Genomic DNA, 19,703 nt, shown 5'->3' with positions numbered 1-19,703 from the left:
ATGGGGCAGAAGTGCATGGAGAAGGTGTCCTCCTTTCTCTTTGAGTATGACACCCCCCGGATGGTGCTGGTGAGGAACAAGAAGGTGGGACTGACCTTCCGGCTGATTCAGCTCATCGTCCTGGCGTACATCATCGGGTAAGGCTCCCTGGCATCTGCTTTCCCCTGAATGAATGCTTTGTCATGAGGTTAAAAAGCACTGGAGATGAAGGGGTTCATATATCCCCTATATCCCGATGCGAGGGAGGTTTATTGCTGACGGCATTGCATCCCCCAGGCCATGTCCTCTCCTATGTTGCCCGGTGTCCCACCATGGGTCTTCCACACAGCTGCCCGGGTCCCCATGTCCTGCCCAGAAGCTGCTTCGTGTCTGGGCTGGAGGCTCATCCCTGCCCAGCCCCACTCTGCACGCCAGGGCCCCGGCTCCTCACTGAGCCACGTCCAAATCCTGCTTGAGCTGCTGGACGGTGGCCTGAGAATCTGTTGTTATTTTTATTTTCATTTGTATTAAATAAGAGGCATTTGGGGCCAGCGTGGTGATTTGTGAGACTTGAGCGGCCTGAGACAGGACCATAAATCTCCCCGTCCACCACCCCGCTGGGGAGGCAGGGCCAGCCCAGCAGCTGGGCCCAGGACGGAGCCTCTCTCCAAATCCCTGGTTTGCTTTGCTTGTGGGAGACAGCTCCGAGAACAGCCATGGTGCAAGAGTAGCTGCTTAAAAAAGGCAACGGGTGGGGCAGGCAGGCTCAGAGCCATGTGAGGATGTATGTCCTTGGGTGTCCTGCTCATGCCACAGCAATTCGGTCCCCGTCCCCTTGCCGTGGTATGGTGTGCCATGCTATGGGATGTGATGCTTGATAACAGCACAAAAATCTTTGCCGAGTCCCCATGGCTGCTGTGAGCTCAGCCCTCAACAGTAAGACCAGCACCCTTCCATCGGGAAGGGCCCCACGGCGGGAGGTTTGCAGGGAGAGGGGGTGTCTGGTCATGAACTGGAAAAAGTAGGTGTTTTGGGGGCACAGGGTGACTAGCGCAGCCCAAAGGAGAGGCAGCAGCTCCCAGGGCTCTGTGCGAGTGAGTAGCTGTGGGGAGCAGTGGTGCCCATCCCTGCTCTTAGCACAGGTCACCCGGAAAGGGGGGAAAGCTTCCCAGGGGGTCACTCCTACCCTGCTCATTGTCTCACAAGGGTAATCCTGATCCCAAACTGCTGCCAAGCCAAGGTCTAAAGGATGCTCCATTGCAAAGGAGTGTGCACTGGCCCGGACTGGTGTTACTGGGAGCAGCGCTGGCTCTCCTAAGGGCTGAGCCCGTGCCGCCCCAGGGCTCCAGCAAACCCAGCCATGGGCAGCTGCTCCTGTGAGGGGGAACCAGCAGCGACGGTTGCTCAGAGTGGTACTTCCTAAGGAAACGGGGCTTAAGCAACCCAGCTGAAACAGGATGGGCAGCCATGAGGGAGCAAAAAGAGAACCAGCTTGGGGATGACAGTCAGGGACAGAGGGAAGGAGGTTGGCATAAAGTTTTTTACTGTTTTGGTGGGGTCGGGTTCCACTAGCAAGGGGCTGCCTGTGTGTGCAGCTGCCCATAGCCCCACTGGCCACTGGCTTTCCCCTGCTGCCTGCAGCACTGCCTGCGATTCCCTGCCTGTACCGAGTCATGACGCTTGAGATTCTCTCTTCTTTGTAAGCAAGTTTGGCAGGGAGATATTTATTTATTTACAATTACTTCAGCTTTGTCCCCCTTGGCAGCAGGCGTGGGATGCTCGTGGGGATGCGTGCCGATGCACGGCTGTGTTGGAGGGATGTGGCAGTGCCATCAGTGCAGAGGAGGGGCGTGGGGCCAATCCTGCTGAGAGAGCTGGTTTTACCCTTGTGGAGCAGCTCTTCTTTCTGCCGATACACTGGGATGAGACGGTAACCCTGCTGGCCAGGCAATGCCACGCTCTCCCCAGCTGGACATCACTTTCTGGCCTTTGTTTCCTGAAAACCTCGCATGCAAAGAGGCTGCAGAATGGTGCTGGTGAGGAAAGAGGTCTTGGTGACTCTGCCACTATCAGGGAGTGACACCAGAGGACTTTTACCACCTGGGCAGGGCTCAGTGCCGCATTTACAACGTGATGGGGAAATGATGCCTTGTTTGCTGTGACCACAGCTCAGCAGCAGGGTGGGGGGCCGCATCCTGCCCTGCCATGGGGAGGCTGTGTCACTGCCCAGCTCTGTGTGCCTGCAGCCACCTCTGCCAGGGAGGGATGAGGTGGCAGCAGCAGAGGCTGCGCTGGAGGCAGATTTAGGGGAACACTCCACCATGGTGCTGCCCAGCTCACAGCCTCCTGCAGCCCCAAGGGCATCGTGGAAGATACCGGGTGTAACCCAGTATGGCACTCTGCCTTGGAGGAGGAGGTTGGAGCTGGGGGTCCCAGATGGAGTTGCAGGTACTGGGGCAGATGCCATCCCTGAGGTTCCCTTGCCCCCTGTCCCAGGACTCTGATGGGGCTGCAAGCCAAAAAACACCATCCCCAAGAGGTCCGTCACCTGTAGGGCAGACCCCCGGGCAGCACCTGAGATTCCCCTGTATTCCCCCATGCCCATCAGTCAGGTGTCTGAGGATGGGCTGACATTGGGCTGGTGTCACGAGCCATCCCAGTGTGCTCTCTCTGTCGTGACCAGCGGGTCCAGTGCCTGCAGCATCAAGGACAAAAAACAGATCACTCCTTTTTTAGCACCAGGAACGCTCCATGCCGCCAGGACCGCTACCCAAAATGGTTGCTCATCCATGTTTATAGTCTCCCTGAGTCAGAGTTAATCCAGCCGCAGACTATTTATGCCATAGGTTAAATAGTGTCAGGAGCCAGCCCTAATGGCTATCCGATGGGCTGGGAAACGCATGGAGATCCCCATGCCAGCCACAGCAGTGTCCCCAACACTGCTCCTGCAGCCCTCTTGCACCCAGGGCCTCGGCTCCATGGTTCCCTTTGCTGGATGGGTAACGGTGGCCCTAGATGTGAGCTGTGTCCAGATTTAGCCCCGTCTTAGCCCTGGAGGCACTGCTTTTTGGAGGGTGCCTATGAAGTGTATCGGGAGGGTCCGGGAGGGTCCAGGAGGGTCACTGAGCCCAGCAAACTGCAAACCCGCCATAGGCTTTAATCCCAAATGGACAATGGCCACCCTGCCCCACCTGCCTTCACACACCCTCAACCACAAAATGTGTCCCAGTCCCCAAAATAAATCATCCCACTGTGAAGGTCAGGTCCCACAGCAACCACATGCCTTGGGCAAAGGGTGGGAGAGCTCAGCAACATGTCCCTTATCCAGCTGGAGGAAATTTGGCAAATAAACCCCCTTGGTAGAAGAAGCCCCAGTCCACAGCGATGTGCTGGGACCTGGGGCTCTGTGGATGAGTGCCAGTGGCCATGCTCACCTCACCACCTTTCCCTACCCAGGTGGGTTTTCCTGTATGAGAAGGGCTACCAGTCTCAGGACAGCATTGTCAGCTCGGTCTCGGTGAAGCTGAAAGGCCTGACATTGACCAACGAGAGCGTCATGGGCCCTCACATCTGGGACGTGGTGGATTATGTTTTCCCACCCCAGGTAAGGAGGCAGGGTGGTGGGTTAGGGGGCTTGCTTGTGTCCTGATGGCTGCTTTTCTCCATGTGCCGTGGTGCAGATGGGCTCCTTGGTGTAGGCTTTCCACGGGGCTACCCATGACATGCTGTGCCTGTGGTGGAAAGCAGATTGCTCCTGCCACTGACCTCTGCCCACATATCACCCATGGAGAGCTTCAGTGCTTCGGACCCACCATGGTTGATGGGGCACATTTGAAGCTGCCTCCAAAAAGATCAAGACTTCTCTGTTGCCTCCAGATGAGCATCTCAGGCAGCAAGGGCGTCCTCCACTGACCCTGGGGCTGGTGGCACTGCAGCTCCACAGTGCCATCACCAGCTTCTCAAGGTGTGGTGGAAGAGGGTGGATGACCCAAAGTTAGGGAGAAAGGTGTCATTTGCCTGAACATGGCCCAGTAGTTTGGGTGTCCTACCCCTTGCCCCAGGGAGAGGCTCCTCACAGAGACTATCAGAAAATGCTGTGCCAGCTGTGAGCTTGTTGGCTGTGTCTCCACAGGGGGACAGCTCATTTGTGGTGATGACCAACTTCATTGTCACCCCTGGACAGAAACAAGGAACCTGCCCAGAGGTAAGTGCAGTGGCTTCCTCCAGCAGCCTCAGCTTCTGTAATTTAGGGGGACTGTGGTGGTGGCACTGGGGAAGGAATTTTCCTGATATGGAAAAGTTTAGTAAAAGCCTGAGCCTGACCCCATATTATAGTTCCTGATTTTCAGATGCTAGATGAAGGGTTTTATTCTGCTGAAAAAATGGCCAGCATCTGTTTGTTTTCTTCTCTTTGAACCAATCAAGCAGAGTAGACTCAAGGCTTAAATAAAAGCACCTGCCTGGAGTTTAAAAAATAATTCCCCCTTTTTCTTGCTTAATCTGGATATCTTTGGTTGGGGAACTGTGTATGGACAAGGCTCTAGCTGTAGCCAAGTGGTGTCTCCCCCGAGGAAAACACTGCCTGGTGAGGCAGGAGGGACAGAGGGGCTGAGACCGCAGGGTATGATGCTGAGAGGCGGCTGCCTGCTTTCTCCAAACAGCTGCCAGATGCTGGGCTCTGCCTGCGGGACAGCGACTGCAGCAAAGGGAAATACAGCCGCCAGGGACAAGGTACGGCACCGGCATTTCTGGTGAGACACATTGAGCACAGCGTGCTCCAGTGAAGCCTCGTGGCTGGGGTGTCTGGCAGGGGGACCTGCTTTGGACCACCAGCTGGCAGGGTTTGGGAAAAGCCTCTGACATGCCAGGGGAGGGTCCCACCTGGGCTGGTCCTGCTTGCCTCTTCTGAAGGGTATCTGAGCTGCAAAACCCTCTGCCACCAAAAGATTAATCAAGACTAAACCATTTCCCCATAACTGCTATCCTTCTAGCAGCCTGGCATTTTCTGAGGTGTATTTTAGCAAATAAAATGCCCAATTGCTCCCCAGTATAACAGCACAGAACCAACCACTGCCCCGAGCTGAGAAGCCACAATTAATTACCCTTTTTATCAAAGGTCATCAAAGCCCTGTTTATTTTGTGCCTTGGATGTCTGTGACAGGGTTGAAGCTCCAACCAGATCCCATCCATCCCAGTGTGATACTGGGAATTCCCAGTATTATGGGGTGTGAGCGGCTGTCTCTCTTCCCCACAGGGCTCATGACGGGTAGGTGTGTGCATTTCAACACCTCTGTGAAGACCTGTGAGATCTTTGGCTGGTGCCCCGTTGAAGTTGATGACCATGTTCCCAAGTAAGGAATGATGTTGCTGCCCCCTTTTCCACCCCGATCCCACCCCAGCTGCATCAGCAGCCCTCGCTGTAGGGCAGAGCAAGCCAGGACTCTGTGTTGCTGCCAGGACCGCCTGGGTGGATGCAGATCCTGTGCTGTACATGCTGCTCAGCGTCCCTGGGGGGGTTGTGCCTCTCCTGGCATGGTTTGCTCCCAATCTTGCTGGCAGCTCACCCCATCTCTGCTGGGTGCTCTGTGCATGAACCAGCAGCCCCTGTCCATCCCGTTTGCCTTCAGAGTAAAGTTGTGCTCTGCCCATGGGATGTTCTCCACCTCCAACCTCCACGGGCCACTGTAAAGCACCTCCTGGTAGATGCAAAGTCCTTTTCTTGCCTTCCCTCCTCGCAGGGGTCATAGGGACAGCCACAGCTCCACCAAGGAGCCCATGGAAGCATGCAGGTCCTTGAGCTCTCTTCCAGACACCTCAATGTGCTTTGGGGGTTTCTTAACTGAAATCCCATCACCTAACTCCCTCTCTGTCTCCTAACAGGCTCTTCTATCCTTCCTTGGGGCTTTTCTGGATAGGGAAGGGATGAGATCACCAGTTTTTCTGGGTCCTGCTCATCCCAGTCTGGATGGATCTCCACCCAAATGGAGCCAAGTGATGGACACATGTCAACACTTGTGTTTTTCAGCCCTGCCCTGTTGTCAGAAGCAGAGAAGTTCACCTTGTTCATCAAGAACAGCATTACCTTCCCCAGGTTCAAGGTGTCCCGGTAAGGGGAGGTCTGGGGGATGGCTTCTGCTTGTTTCCTCCAGTCACGTCCCTCAGGGAAAACAATGGATGTAGCTAAATGCTTGATACAGAGGATGTGATGCTGTCCCTCATCAGTGAGCCTGGGACTACGCTAGCTGTTGCACTGGCCACCAGATCAGCTGATAGGAAAGGAAATGTTTCCCTCCCAAATCTGTCCCACCTCAGCTGGTATCTGTGGTTACAGGGAAGAAGGTTTCTAGAATTAATGTCCCCTGAGTTACCTTCACGTGACACACATGAAAATACAGTTTCTCTCAATCTTCATGTTTCTTCTCCCTTTTCCTCCCTGAAGATAACAGTAAAATACTACATGGCACAGTGGGCTGTGAGCAGCCAGGACAAGCTTGGTGCTCAAAAATGAGCAGAGGCCCTGCTTAAAATCATTGTTCTACAACAGGTATAGGGTCGGCCCCTTCCAGGCAGCGCTGCCAGATGAAGGTGCACACATAAGAGGATTTGAGATGACACTGATTATATATCTGATTTGGAACAAATTAACAGAAGCTATTTGTGCTGAAGACGGCGGATTCTTCGCTAAGCGGATCGCATCCCTGCGCTGTAGCCAAGGTTAAATGCCCTGGCAGCCAGCATGCTTGGCAAAGTCTCAATACGACCTCACGCTGCACCCCGAGAGGTGGCTGGGAGAGGGGATCCCCCACCACCAGCAAGGAGAGGCGGGAACCTGAGCGAGGGCAGGCAGGAGAGGGGACATGGTAAGGGAGAGCAGGTCCTGGGCGGTGAGGGCGGCCGGGCTGGCTGCTCGTGCAGGGACTGAACCAGAGCCAGCTGGGGTCATGGGGAAACTTCCTGCCTTTGATCACTGCTGCTAATTAACTGCTGAGCATAAACAATGAGACGGGGTTGAGCAAGGCACAAGTCTTGCAAAGCCATCAGGGTCAGGGCGGCTTTGCAGAAAGACTGTTTTTAGGCAAAAGAGCAGAGAGGGATGGAAGGCAAAACGTTGTCCTTTCCTTTTGACCCTTTCTGGAGGAGATAGCAAAATCCAGTAAAAGCTGTGGGATACACTATCCATGAGCTGTCCCAGATGAAAACTATTGGTGCGTGGAACATTGCCTGGCAGAGCCCAGGGACAAGCTGATATGTGTATGCAAGAGGCAGCTGGGAGGGATGGTGGAGGCCACGAGAGGGTGTGAGAAGCTGAGGAATGAGATGGGGGTTGCTAGAAGAGGTGAGGACGTGTGCTGGATTTGGGCAGCAGGCAAAGCAGCAAACCCAAAGGAGAGCTGCAGAACATTTGCAGGAAAGAAAACAGCAGAGAAGCTTCCTCCATGGGAGGAGGTTCAGAGGAAATGAGTTGCCAATGGGGTGGGAGAAACCAGGCAGGGCGGGAGGAAAGGGCCCACTCTCCAGTGTGGGGTCTGATGACCACATGGGGGAGGAGGACGAGGCCTTTGACTTCACCCAGCTTTGAGCAATAGGTTGGACCAGGGACCTCCAGAGGTCCTTTCCCACCCAAATTATTGGGTTATTCAGACTCTTTCTCACTCGCTTTTAATTCACAGGCGCAATCTGGTTGAGAGCGTTACCAAACAGTACCTGAAGAAATGCACCTATCACAAAGTCACTGATTCCTTATGCCCTGTGTTTGACCTGGGATACATAGTGAAAGAATCGGGTCAGAATTTTACCTTCCTGGCTGTTAAGGTACTTCAATTTCAAATTATGTTTCTAGCTGACACGGGCAGGGGGACACTGACAGAACAATCATCCCCAAGCTGTTGAGACATAAGGGATCTGTTTTCTCAAGGACTCGTGGGGCAGTGTCAGAATTAGCTCTTAAAGATTATGAATCTCCTTGGACATGGCCTAATATTTAAGCCTTTCTTGGAGACTCCCCTGTAAGACTGACAAGATTTGACCTGCTGGCACCAATCCCAGGGTTCAGTTTGTTTTAATTTGTGCAATGAATAACTAGAGCTGCGTGGCCAAATCCCATCTGATTGAGCTCAGAAACCTCAGCTGGATGGTCAAATATTGGTCATTGCACAAAGCAAACTGCAGCTTCTCCCCGGGCTCAGAAAGACGGCTTTGCACAATGCTTCTCAGGATGGTATGCAAATTATCTGCTATTCCTCCACTGTAGAGCCTTAAGCTAACTTTGCCAGGCATTAAATAAAATCAGAGGCTTGCATATATTACAGGTGAAAAAAGTCAGGCCTCTGGGGCACAGCCAGTTACAACCTGGAGCGAGCTCAGGAGGGACTGCTTCATTTCCTAGCACGTGGCCACTTCTCTTAGAGGAGGTTTTCTTGTGATTTTCATGGGTTCATTTCACTCTTCACTATGACCATATTAAACCACCTTTGATTTTCCCTGTGATGTTAATGGTTTGAAGGCAAGGTTAAGTCACAGGAAAGGCAAATTTCGTAGGCAAAACCAGGCAAGCAAAGGCTGTCCCACAAGGACTGTGGGGGATCTGCGGTGAGCACTGTTTCTTGGGCACAGGGTACTGATCAGGAACAAGAAGGCATGAATTTAGTCATGTTATCCATTGTTTATCCAAATGTTACCCAGCATTTAGGGCAGAAGCAAGTGCCTCCACGTAAGGTAACGTATAGGACACAAAGCTGAGGCTGCCCAGGAGGGCTGAGACAACAGAGATGTTCATGTACCCTGGACAGCCAGAACCCCTCATAGCATCAAGAAAGGCCACATATGAGAAGGAAAAGCATTTCTCCATGCAGGCCAAGTGCAAGGAGAGGGCAACCTCATGACTTCGCTCTTGTCTGCAGGGTGGAGTGGTGGGCATCACCATAGACTGGAACTGTGACCTTGACTGGCCTGTCCGGTACTGCAAACCCATTTACCAGTTCCACGGCCTTTACAATGATGACAGTAACGTTTCACCAGGCTTCAACTTCAGGTAAGGAGACACCTGTTAACTCTCCAGGCAGAATTCAGAGGTGACATCTTTCAGGATCCCACAGCATTCAAGGGCTGGTGAAAGATCAGGCACTGTTCTCCAAAATACTCACTACCTTTGCAATGCCAGACAGCAGTGCTCTCTCTAGAATGGCCTGAGAAAAGTGATAACCCATCCCTTGGCCTCAAAACTGCCCCATTGCCTTTCCTTGTATATCTCCTCCCCTGATAGACTTTCCTGATCAGCTGAGGTCTTGGAAAGCTGCTTGAAAGACTGGAGATGGTGCAGGGTCACCTCACGTGTTCCCACACTTCAAAGCATTCAGCCACAGCGTGACATTTAGGCATGAGCTGCTGCTCTAGATGCTCTGTGTAAAGCTGCCACTAGTGCTGCACTAACACCCCCTGTCACATAGCACTGGGGGTCATCAGGTATCAGCACAAGTAGAAGCTTTAACTCCAGCTTGCAGGTGGGGAAACTGAGGCACAGAGGGGCGAGATGCCACCAGTGCAGCTCCTTCAGGGGGGTTAAGGAGAGGGTCAGGAGTAGGTCCATGACAGTGCATCCCTGGATCTTTGTCCTGCTCTGCAGCCCACCAAGATCCCAATGCCGTTGGGTTGCAGGGGGTGGTTAGACACCCTGGCAGGCCATTAATGCTCACCATCCAATCGCACAGATATGCCAAATACTACAAAGAAGATGGGATGGAAAAGAGGACGCTCTACAAGGTGTTTGGGATCCGGTTCGACATTTTGGTGAATGGCAAGGTAAGAGTGGCCAGGCACTGGGTTCACCCCGGATCCCTGGGATGGCAGTGCCGTGTCCTCAGGAAGGTACCAGCCCCGTCACACAGCACCAGGGCCTTGTTGGGGCCAGGAAAACCAGTGTGAGCGGTTTCCTCGGGTGCTGGCCCACTCACAGCAGCCCTTGGGAAGTACCAGGAAGGGGACACAGAGGGGAAGTCCTTTTTACAGGTCACATCTATCTGCTGCGGTTCGGTCAGTGGTTTTGTCCCAGAAAAACATCATGATGGGTTGGGGAGGAATTGTGGAAAGTCAGAACCTTTTACTGATATTTCCAAAACTGAACATTTGCATTTTTCTGTTTTGCCTTTTTCTTCCCACTGGGAGAAAACGCTTTCCTTGTTGTTTTCCCACTATGAATATTTAAAGAATATACTTTGTTTTTTAATTAAAAATACAGGAAGCAAAATAATTTCAATTGTGTCAGCCTGAACCCAACCTATCATATTTTTCTGTTTGACCAATGACCTACACGTATGGCACCCCTTTTTTTTTTTTTTTTTTTTTTTTTTTCCCCCTGGGCTGATTGTAACATATCACCTATCTTCTCTGATTTTATTCAGGCTGGCAAATTTGACATCATCCCGACCATGACCACAATTGGCTCTGGAATTGGTATTTTTGGAGTGGTAAGTTCAGATATTTCCAGCCTCAACCCTGCTTCAACCCTCAGCTTCAACCGTCAGCTTGGGAAAATAGACTCCTGCTGACCACTGGCTGATGTGAATTCTGCTAGCAGGAGACACTGCCCTGCCAAGCGAGAGGAAGGCAGGCTTCTTTGTCAGGGCCATGTCTTTGTATCTTGATAGTTTCAAGATAGAGCTGGCATTCAGGGGGTTTTGGAGGTAATGGGCAGTATTTCATGCATGACAAAACCAGCATCCTATTTGGTTATGGTCATTAAAGAATTCAGCATGACCTGGAGGGTGTTATGCTCTGCGTATACCAAAAGCGGAAACAATTTCTGTTAACTTAAGTTGCCAGTATTGAACCCAGCACACTCTAATTGTGTCCTAAATGGATGTTCAGACACTGTATACTCTTTAGCAGCTGCCATATTGTGGGTTGAAGCAGAATTGACCCTAATTTGTGGGGCAAACTGTAACAACCTGGAAGTACGAAGTTGGCACAGGTGAGTTGTGTTGCCAGCCCCAACCCTAATTGCACTTTGATTTAAGGCCTCTGTCCTCTGTGACCTGCTCCTGCTGCATTTTCTCCAAGGACGGGACTATTACAAGCAGAAGAAATTCAAATATGCAGAACAGGAGCCTGTAAGTAACAGCGAGTCCCTTCCCTATGGAGACTCTTGCAGGTGCATGAGTAATGATGCTGTAGCAGAAACAACATTTATATAGAGGGGCAGCCATGCACCTTCCTGAGTGAGTGGGAATTCTTAGCCCTGGGGACTGTCAGAGACTGGGATCCATGAACCTCCTCTCCAAAATTATACAGATCTTCTGTGTGACTCACTGTTAGGGGCTTTATTCCCTCTCTTTATCCCCAGATATTCCAATATCTGGTAACACTTGCATTGCTTTAAGAGAAGCAGGGGCAGACCACTGCTTTAGCAAACTGGAAACTGTCCCATTTTCTGCTTTCTGAGAACTTCTCCATGGCTGTAGGATGTTTTCTGACCTTTTATAGGACATGAGAATAGCTCCCCTTAAATTAATCTGAAAATACACTTATACATCTTTGGGGGTTAGAAGTTGCTGTTCAACCACATTTTTCCCTGGCATTAGGAAGAAGCAGGTCTGTAAAAGAATCATCGTTTTCTCTCTTTTAACCCCCAGTCAAAGTCACATAAGAAGGAAAAGGCGCTGGACAATACACAGTGAGAGGTGAGTGGTGTTTCTCCAGCCCTGCTAGCTGGCAGGGGTGAGCACTGTGCATTTCGGGGCTATCCCAAGGCCCCTGGGAAGGCAGCGGGACTCCAGGGAGGGCGTGCAGGAGGTCGGAGCTGTGGGCTGTAATGTCTAACCCGGGGTCAGCATTTCCCAGGGCAGGCAAGTGTGTGGGGCAGCACTGGATGTAGGATGTGGACTGACAGTGCATCTTCAATGCTGCCAGCATTGCTTGAGGAGGGGCAGTGGGGAACGAGACATCAGAAATCACTGTGCACCTCTCTCTCTTGGCAGAATCCACACTGATCTGAACCCTCTTCCTCCTCCTCCAGTCCTAAAACATGGTCGGCATCCCCTGTCACCTCCCTGCACCAGCCCCAAGGTCAGCAGGAGCAGCGTCTGACACTGGCTCATGGGAACGTGGGGCCTTGCAGCCAGGGCAGGGGCCGGCTGGCCAGGCTCCCTGCCTCTGCTGGGACATGCTGAGATGCTGTGGGTGGGTTAAACAGGGGACCCTCGGGGCCCCCCACCAGCCCTGCTGCAGGGCACTGGGCTCTGTGCCTTTGCGGGCACTTCAGCAGGGCTCCTGCTGTGCCCTGCCTGGTGTGCTGGGCTGTGCCAGGGCATCTGCACCCAGAGCCCCCCAGGAGAGCATCACTGCCTCTCCTACCCCAGCTGCACCCTTGGACAGCCCCAAATTGAGGAGAGGGGGAGGGAAGGAGAGCTGGCAAGAAGTCCCAGTCCCTCAGCTTGTCAGAAAAATGGTTATTTTCTAAGGATGTATTTTATTAAAAAAAAATAAACCTTTAGTTTTTCTACTACATCCCTTTGTGGTGCCCCTGCTTGCCCCAGGTGTGGGGTATGCAGTGCTTTTTGGTGCTGGGGGGTTTGTGCATGCAAAGCAACCCTGGAAATCAGGCTGGAGTCTGAGGCCTCTGCAATGGGCTCAGCGCAGGCTCCCCCGAGCTCTGCTGTCCCGCGCGGGGCCCCTGGGCCTCTGGCCACAAGCAGGGTTGTTATCAGGGTTGTCACTTGGGTTTCCTCCTCGAAGAGTCTGGCTGGCAGAGCGTGCTGGGACACTGCCAGCCATCTAGAACGGCTGCTCCACACCAGCTCTGCCTCCTGCTGCCCACACCGGTCAGTATTGGCCCATCAGAACTGACCTCCTCAGAGGAAGCCTCACAAACCAGCTCTTTGCGCCCAGGAACAGAACTGCCCCTCTCTGTGAGAAGATTTGCACTACTCGCTGTGTGCAGTTGGACATGAGCCACATCGCCACGAGCAGCCCCTGCCCCATGCTGCTGGCTCCGTTCAGTTCTCCAGGACGCATCAGCAACAGGCTTTTTGCAGAGTCATTCCCTAAATGTCATTTTGCACCTTCCGGAAGAAATTTTTCTTTGGTCATTTCAAAACTGGATCTCAGCTGCCGTGGGAATGTCTGTAAAGAAGCCGTAGGGATTGCTCTGGCCGCAATGTCTGCGGGATGGCTGCAGCGCTGGGCTTGTAGGGATGCAGAGGCACGTGCCACAGACAGTTGCCTGTGATATTTGGTCATAAGCTCAACAAACATTTCAAGCCATATTCCCCATGGAGTGATGATTTTCTCTCAGAAAATTTCCATCTCAGCTTTCACAGGCGGGGGGGTGGGTTAAGATTATCCACTTGGCTAACTTTTTCACGCTTTCTCATGATGCTGTCGTGTGTAAGAGAGGTGCCAGGTGCTTATATTAAAGGTGCAGAGCTAAGGGTGAGGGAAAGCTCCCTGATCTCTGGAGGAGTCTGTGTCTTTTTAGTGGGCGCTGGGGGCATGGGGCTGGTGGCACCCCCACGCAGTGGGTGCTCTCCCGCAGCACCCATCGAGGCGAAGCACCGCACCGTCACCGCCTGGTGCAACAGCGCAGCTCTCCGGCAAGCTGCAACCAGCAGAGGGGACTGGAAGACCATGTCACGCAGACATGCCTGGGGAACTTCGGTTGCCGAAGATTAGAGGCAGTGAAGCAGCAGCGTTCAGGTAACCTTTCTCACCCACTTAAACTGGGTCAATCTCCAGTCCTAACCTAAAATAACCAGCGTGAGGCCGCAGGTAGAGCAGGGCATGTTTCTGCCTGCTAAATTTTTCAAGTTGCTTGTAATACAAAGCCCCTATTCTTTCCTAGGAAGTATTAGAAGGCAGAATAGGAAATGAGGGAAAATGCTACTTATAAATGATCCCTTGTAGATGATACTCAAAACCTCTGAGCTGGGATCCCTAAAAGTCCCAAGAATGCTTTAGAAATCGTGGGAGGGCTCATCTTCATCTCCTTGTTAGTTTTTTAAAATGCACGATCTTTGGGGACCCTTTGCTTTTCATTCAGCAACCATTTCTGCAACCAGCAGAATGAGATATTGTAATTTTAACTGTCACCAAAACAAGCTCCTTCTCTGAGCCAGGGCTCGCAGGGCCCCTGCCTTTTAGGTGGGTGCCGTGCAGAGCAGTAGCTGTCTAGAGGAAACTGTTCAAGTGTCTGATTTTAACACACGCTGGTCCCCTCTGTGGTATGAAAAGGCAGGGAAAGCCCATGACAAGTGTTTCTGTCCCTCCTTTTGCCAGAGGGGCTGGAGCTGATGCTCAGGGGTGGGAAGGAGGAAGAGCTGTAGTTGCTCTATTTCAGTGTTGTAGCTCCCAGCCCCTTCTCCTGGTGCCCTCCAGTTTGCTAAAATTCATGCAAAGTTACCGGATGCAGGATAGCACACAGCACTTAAAAGTCTGCACATCTGAAACACCGAAAAATTGAAATAATGGCAGGTTTGCCCTGAGAGAGGCTGCACCCTGCAGTCTCCTCCGCCAGTGGGGAGGTGTGGGTGACCCGCAGGCCCATACTCCTGTCCTCTCAGTTTGACCTGTTCTTGCTCTTAAGGTCAGGAAAGAATTTCCTGTGCTTCACATCTGTTATGGCCAGAACTGAAACTATAAAAATGCAGGCAGCATATCCCACTGCTCTCTGATGTCTGAGCAGCGAAGTCAAAGTGTCACAGAAACCCAAAGGGATTTTTGGTCATTGTGCAAAGACCCCTGCAATGACAAGTTGCTGTGCTGCTTCCTATTTATGCTGTGGCAGTTATGGGTTGGGTTGTGATTTTTTTTTAACTCATTGTGTTTTGTTTTTTGCACAGTTATTTAGCTAATAGAAAAATACTAATAGAAAAGGAACCTTCAGCAAATGAATCACTACCTCCAGTCTTTTTAGCCAGAAAACACACAAGAAAAGTTATATATTCTCCAGATACTCCCTAATCATTACAAACAGCACTAACAAGCTCTAAGGGTCTAACAGAGGACTCTGGCACTGATCATGGGTGTTAGATGAAGAGAATGAGCCGTGAGTATAGTGTTACTACTCCCATTTTACAGGAAGGGAAACCAAGACACAAGCGAATAAATTCTGAAGGTGTGTGCAAATATGGTGAGCAGATTCTGCCTCTGAGCAGTTATTGTTATCTGTGAAGGTTACCAGGTTGGACCTGGTACAAATAGATCTTTTCATCCACTCAGGTGTGGTTACTCTAAAAGAAATCAAGTGGCATGGAAATTCTAGAAGATCAATTGCAGAAAAACTTATTTGGCAATAATTATGCTGGTTAGTGATGCTACAGAGATGAGGAATTATATTTCAACCTCTGCAGAGCTGGCAAGATTTAATCATTATGTTTGCACTCAATTCCCAGCACAGTGAGGCCCTGGTTTCTACCTGGTGCTTCCAGACACTATAACAATGCAAATTAAAAATGAATAACACTGAAGAAAGAGATAGCTCCTTCCCTGTGCAATATCGCCTATCTCTAATTCCACTCATTCTTTTTCTGGCACAGCAGACTCCCTTTTATTTTTAATCCTGTCCTCCGCTCAGGACATTCTTGGATTTTTCCCTAAAAAAGGACCTGCCCTCCTGGTGACACTAATTCCCCTTCTCTTTTGATGCAGGAGCATGTTTTCAGTTGGATGAATCCTCTGGCTGACACAGAATGAAGGATCAACAGGAGCATTTATGTCCTCCCAGATCTCAAGGATGTTTTTATTTCCTTCTGTCCCAAAGACGTGTGTTGTTGGGCCAGATTGTGCTGGATGACAAAGGGACCCTCTCTGCCCTTAGAGCACCAGACATCTGCAGCTCAGCCTGCAGCGATGCTCCCGGTGACAGGACAGTTGTTACAGCTCTTTTTTGCTGCTGCCAGCTCTGTATTAATTATGCCATGTTATTTTCTTTTGCTTTCTTTGATGAAGTGCTCCCTCCTTCTGTTATCTATTTCTAATTGCTTTATTGCCTTATTTTAGAAAGCGTACAAGTCCAAAGTGTCCAAATGGATTCTAAATATAGCAAGAGCGCAGCCAACCAATGGGCTCTTTAGCAGGAGTGAATCAGGATTGTTCCAGTTAACAGAGTTCTGACTACCAGTACCAAGAACGGATGCTGCTCAGCTTTGTGGCACCACAAAGACATCTGGACCAAGCTGTTCTTAAAAGAAATTACGACTTCAACTCTTTTTTTTTTTTTTTTTTTTGAAATGACTGGGGAAATGTCGTCTACCTCTCATGACTGTAACTCAAGGTCAGGTTAAATAAACACATTCCCAGTCCTAGCACCCAGAAAACATATGGGAAATAACAGTTACCAACCAACTACACCCAATTATTATTGAACAGAAATGCCTAAGTCTTATTTTAACGTTGTTACAGCCATCATGGTATAAGCATCAGAGAGGCGTTATGTGGGACTCCTTTTGCACCGGTCATTGCTGCTCTGCAGTGTAATCACCTGCGTATTATGAAAAGGTAAAGTGTTTTGTTTTGTCTTCTGGAAGAAATAGCAGCTCCTGACTGAGACTGGCTAACCAGGTTATTTCATTAGGTCAAGTGCTAGCAGTCTTTGCCAGAGGGGATAGTTCCAAACCCTGATGCTGGTACTAAAACTGTGCTTCAGACGTCACTGGTGATTTAAAATGCCTGGTGCTAAAGGAGAGAGGTCTTTAGGGGACAATCCTCAGCACTTTCCAAACAGTCAGCATCTTCTGGGGATCTCAAAGCCAAATGTCAGCCAGCCCAAATGACTTCTGAAACCTTTGAAAATACACCTCAGCAGTAGTTATGGCAAGAGGAGCAGGAGGCTGGAAGTTTTACTCGCTGCTCAAGAGAAGCTAAATTGTCCCTCTGTGAGCAAGGCCCTGCTTGATTGAATTGAAAGCCGCTGTGAAACTAGTCAATGTTTTATCTTATATATGTTATGGTCTCTCAGATCATCTCTTGCACCCTGGACCCACAAGAGCACAGTCTCCCCATAGGCACAGCCACATTCCTGGGTCCTGGGCCCTTACACCCAGGCATCCGAGAAGGAAGTTGCTGGGACTTTTCCTGTTCAGGGCTGGGAGGAGGCTTTGCTTTTGCTCATGGGCACATTTTACTCTTCCTGAGAGTCAGTCATGGCCAACAGACAGCCCAGGAGCTGAGGCTGGTGGCTGTCTTCAGATGATACCTAATCAGTGATTGCAGATGAGCAGTCTTGAGATGGTACCTCACTGGTGATCATTAGCTAAGATCCAAAGCTGCTGGAAGAAGGCAATAGCTTTGGAAGCATGAACTTGAGGTGGTGAGGCTGTCTGCTGTCCTGTTACCATCAGAGAATCATTGAAGGTGGAAAAAGCCTTTAAGATCATGGAGCCCAACCGTTAACCCAGCACTGCCAAGTCTACCACTAATCCATGTTCCTAAGCACCACGTCTACACGTCTTTTAAACACCCCCAGGGATGGTGACTCAACCACTTCCCTGGGCAGCCTGTTCCAGTGCTTGATAACCCTTTCAGTGAAGACATTTTTCTTAATATCCAATCTAAACCTTCCATGGTTGCATTTGAGGCCATTTCCCCTTGTCCTATTCTTGTTATTTGGGAGAAGAGACTGACCCCCACCTCACTACAACCTCCTTTCAGGTAGCCATAACAAGCGGTAAGATCTCCCCTGAGCCTCCTGTCCTCCAGGCTACACAACCCCAGTTCCCTCAGCCCCTCCTTGTAAGACTTGTGCTCCAGACCCTGCACCAGCTTCACTGCCCTTCTTTGGACACGCAGAGGAACCAGGGCACTGCTAGAGAAAGACCTGCCAAACCCCTGCTCCAAATTGCCCTGTTTTTTAGCCAAATGAAGCTCCACTACCTTGAGCAGAGACCAAACATGAGCTAAAAGGGAAAACCCATAAAACCTGGGCAACACGAGATGCTGGAAACCTTTTGTGCCAGGCTTTGGTGTTGAAAATAAACCCTAGCATTTTCTTGCCTTCTTATTTCTGTCAGAAAGGCATTCTGCATGGAAATAGAAATTTAAAAGTATTTCTGGCTGCTGGCGCTTTATCCAAGGGTGGAGAATCCCTGTCCCAACTATCCTCCTTCAGAAACCATGGGCCTTCAAAGCATCATTTATATTATCATTTTGGTTTCTTTGCTCTGGCTGCCACAGGAAGGAGTTGTGTATACCTGACATGCAAAACTGGACCAAATAATAGTTCAAGACATGAAACCATGGAAACACTGTCAGAATTATGAATAAAATAGATTGAAGGAGACTAACTGACAAATCGTCAATACTGAAAAGTAGAAAACGTGTTTGTTGGTGACTCTAAATTATGGCAGGCACTGCCAACCTCCCGCTGGGTCACACCCCACTGCTGCTCACCTGGTCCAAGAGCCCTTCTCTGCCCGGTGCCTCCTGTTCATGGCAAATCTTTTCTGCTGGATTTTCTCTGTGACGAGCTGAAAGAACAATCCTTTCTAGCCTTCTAACAGGGGTCACTTCACTGAATGTAACAACAATAGGCAAGTTTAGAACCTCGCAAGTACTGGATGTTTATCTTGCTGGTTAAAGAAAAAAAAAACCCTGTTTTTTGTTTTCTTCCTTGCAAAATAAATAACGGGACAGAGTATGCTGTGTTCGTATAGACTGATCCATGACATTATTAGCCAATTTAAAGATTAACAGTAGGCAAATAAGGTCTTAAAGGTTTCAAGCAAAATTCAAAACATTTCAGTTCAAAGTATTTTTGACTGAAGACTGGCAAACAGAACGGACGCATACTGTAGGTGGAAGTGAAAGGGCATCGGCCCCAGATAAACCTGTCCATCTGTAGAGAACTGCTTGGCTGCCTGTGACCAACCGGGGTGACAAAGCACATTATTGCAGGAAACGTTTAGACTTGGATGCACATGGAAAACTGCAGCAGGGTACATCTGAGCGTGAGACACACACCCACAGCGTGAGTGAGTGAAAAAGTTCATGGTCTTTGCAAGGCTTGCAAGGTGATGGGCTGTTCTCATCATTGCTGTCTCTTAATTACATTTCGGTACATCTCTAAACACAGTGACAACCTGAGCAAGGTTTTGGGGGACCAGAAATTAATTCGGTAGTAAACCACAAGCTGCATTATTAATAAGTTGTTTTGAGAGATGAAACCCGTGATAAGAAATTAATGTGTTTCCAAAGCAGAGGACTATTTGAGACCGGCTGGAAGCGGGCGCAGGCATTCCCACACGCTCCTTGTCCCAGCGGGAAGGGGCAGCACTCAGCACTGGCTTGAGTCAGGATGTGAGTTTAATCCAAGTCTTGCTCTCTGGCTAAAGCCAAGCTCCCCCGGTGGGGACCCCGACCAGGAGGCGGGTCACAGCAGAGCCCGGCGAGCCGCTCCTCACAAACCCAACATCCTCGGGAATCCCGCAGGAAGCGCAGCGGGGTGCAGGGCGGCGGTGGGAACCCCTCCACCCGGCGGCACGGCCAAGCGTGAGCCAAGCAGGTGAAAGAGAGCGGGGAGGAAATAAAAACCAGGACGTGACTCACAGAACACAGAGGGCATTTGCTTGTGGGGATTCCCTGAGTGGTGGCAGCGGGATTAGCTGGTGCGGAGCGTTTCCCACCATTGCTGGAAGAGTTCAGGGAACGCTTCTGCAGGTGACCGAGGCCGGTTGTTATTAACGCAGAGACGGAGCCGGGGGCGGAACGGGGCACCCCACCACGTGGAGGGCGAGCAG

The 19,703-nt window shown here is 50.7% G+C and overlaps 1 protein-coding gene across 1 annotated transcript; it reads left to right on the top strand.

Moving 5' to 3' along the window:
• On the top strand, positions 1-12,429 carry P2RX1 (purinergic receptor P2X 1). Its single transcript, XM_026861565.1, has 13 exons — positions 1-137; positions 3,436-3,583; positions 4,112-4,183; positions 4,641-4,710; positions 5,234-5,330; positions 6,005-6,085; positions 7,650-7,791; positions 8,880-9,010; positions 9,687-9,777; positions 10,377-10,442; positions 10,992-11,084; positions 11,607-11,654; positions 11,952-12,429. The coding sequence occupies exons 1-12, from the start codon at positions 1-3 to the stop codon at positions 11,649-11,651; spliced, it is 1,173 nt and encodes a 390-aa protein (XP_026717366.1). The 3' UTR covers positions 11,652-11,654; positions 11,952-12,429.
• The last annotated feature ends 7,274 nt before the right edge of the window (positions 12,430-19,703 follow it).

This window comes from Athene cunicularia (assembly GCF_003259725.1).
Source record: "Athene cunicularia isolate RWA chromosome 19 unlocalized genomic scaffold, athCun1 chr19_part1, whole genome shotgun sequence".
In the NCBI taxonomy this organism is placed as follows: Eukaryota; Metazoa; Chordata; class Aves; order Strigiformes; family Strigidae; genus Athene; species Athene cunicularia.
The sequence above is the reverse complement of the archived record's forward strand: the minus strand, read 5'-3'. Positions and strand labels throughout refer to the sequence as shown.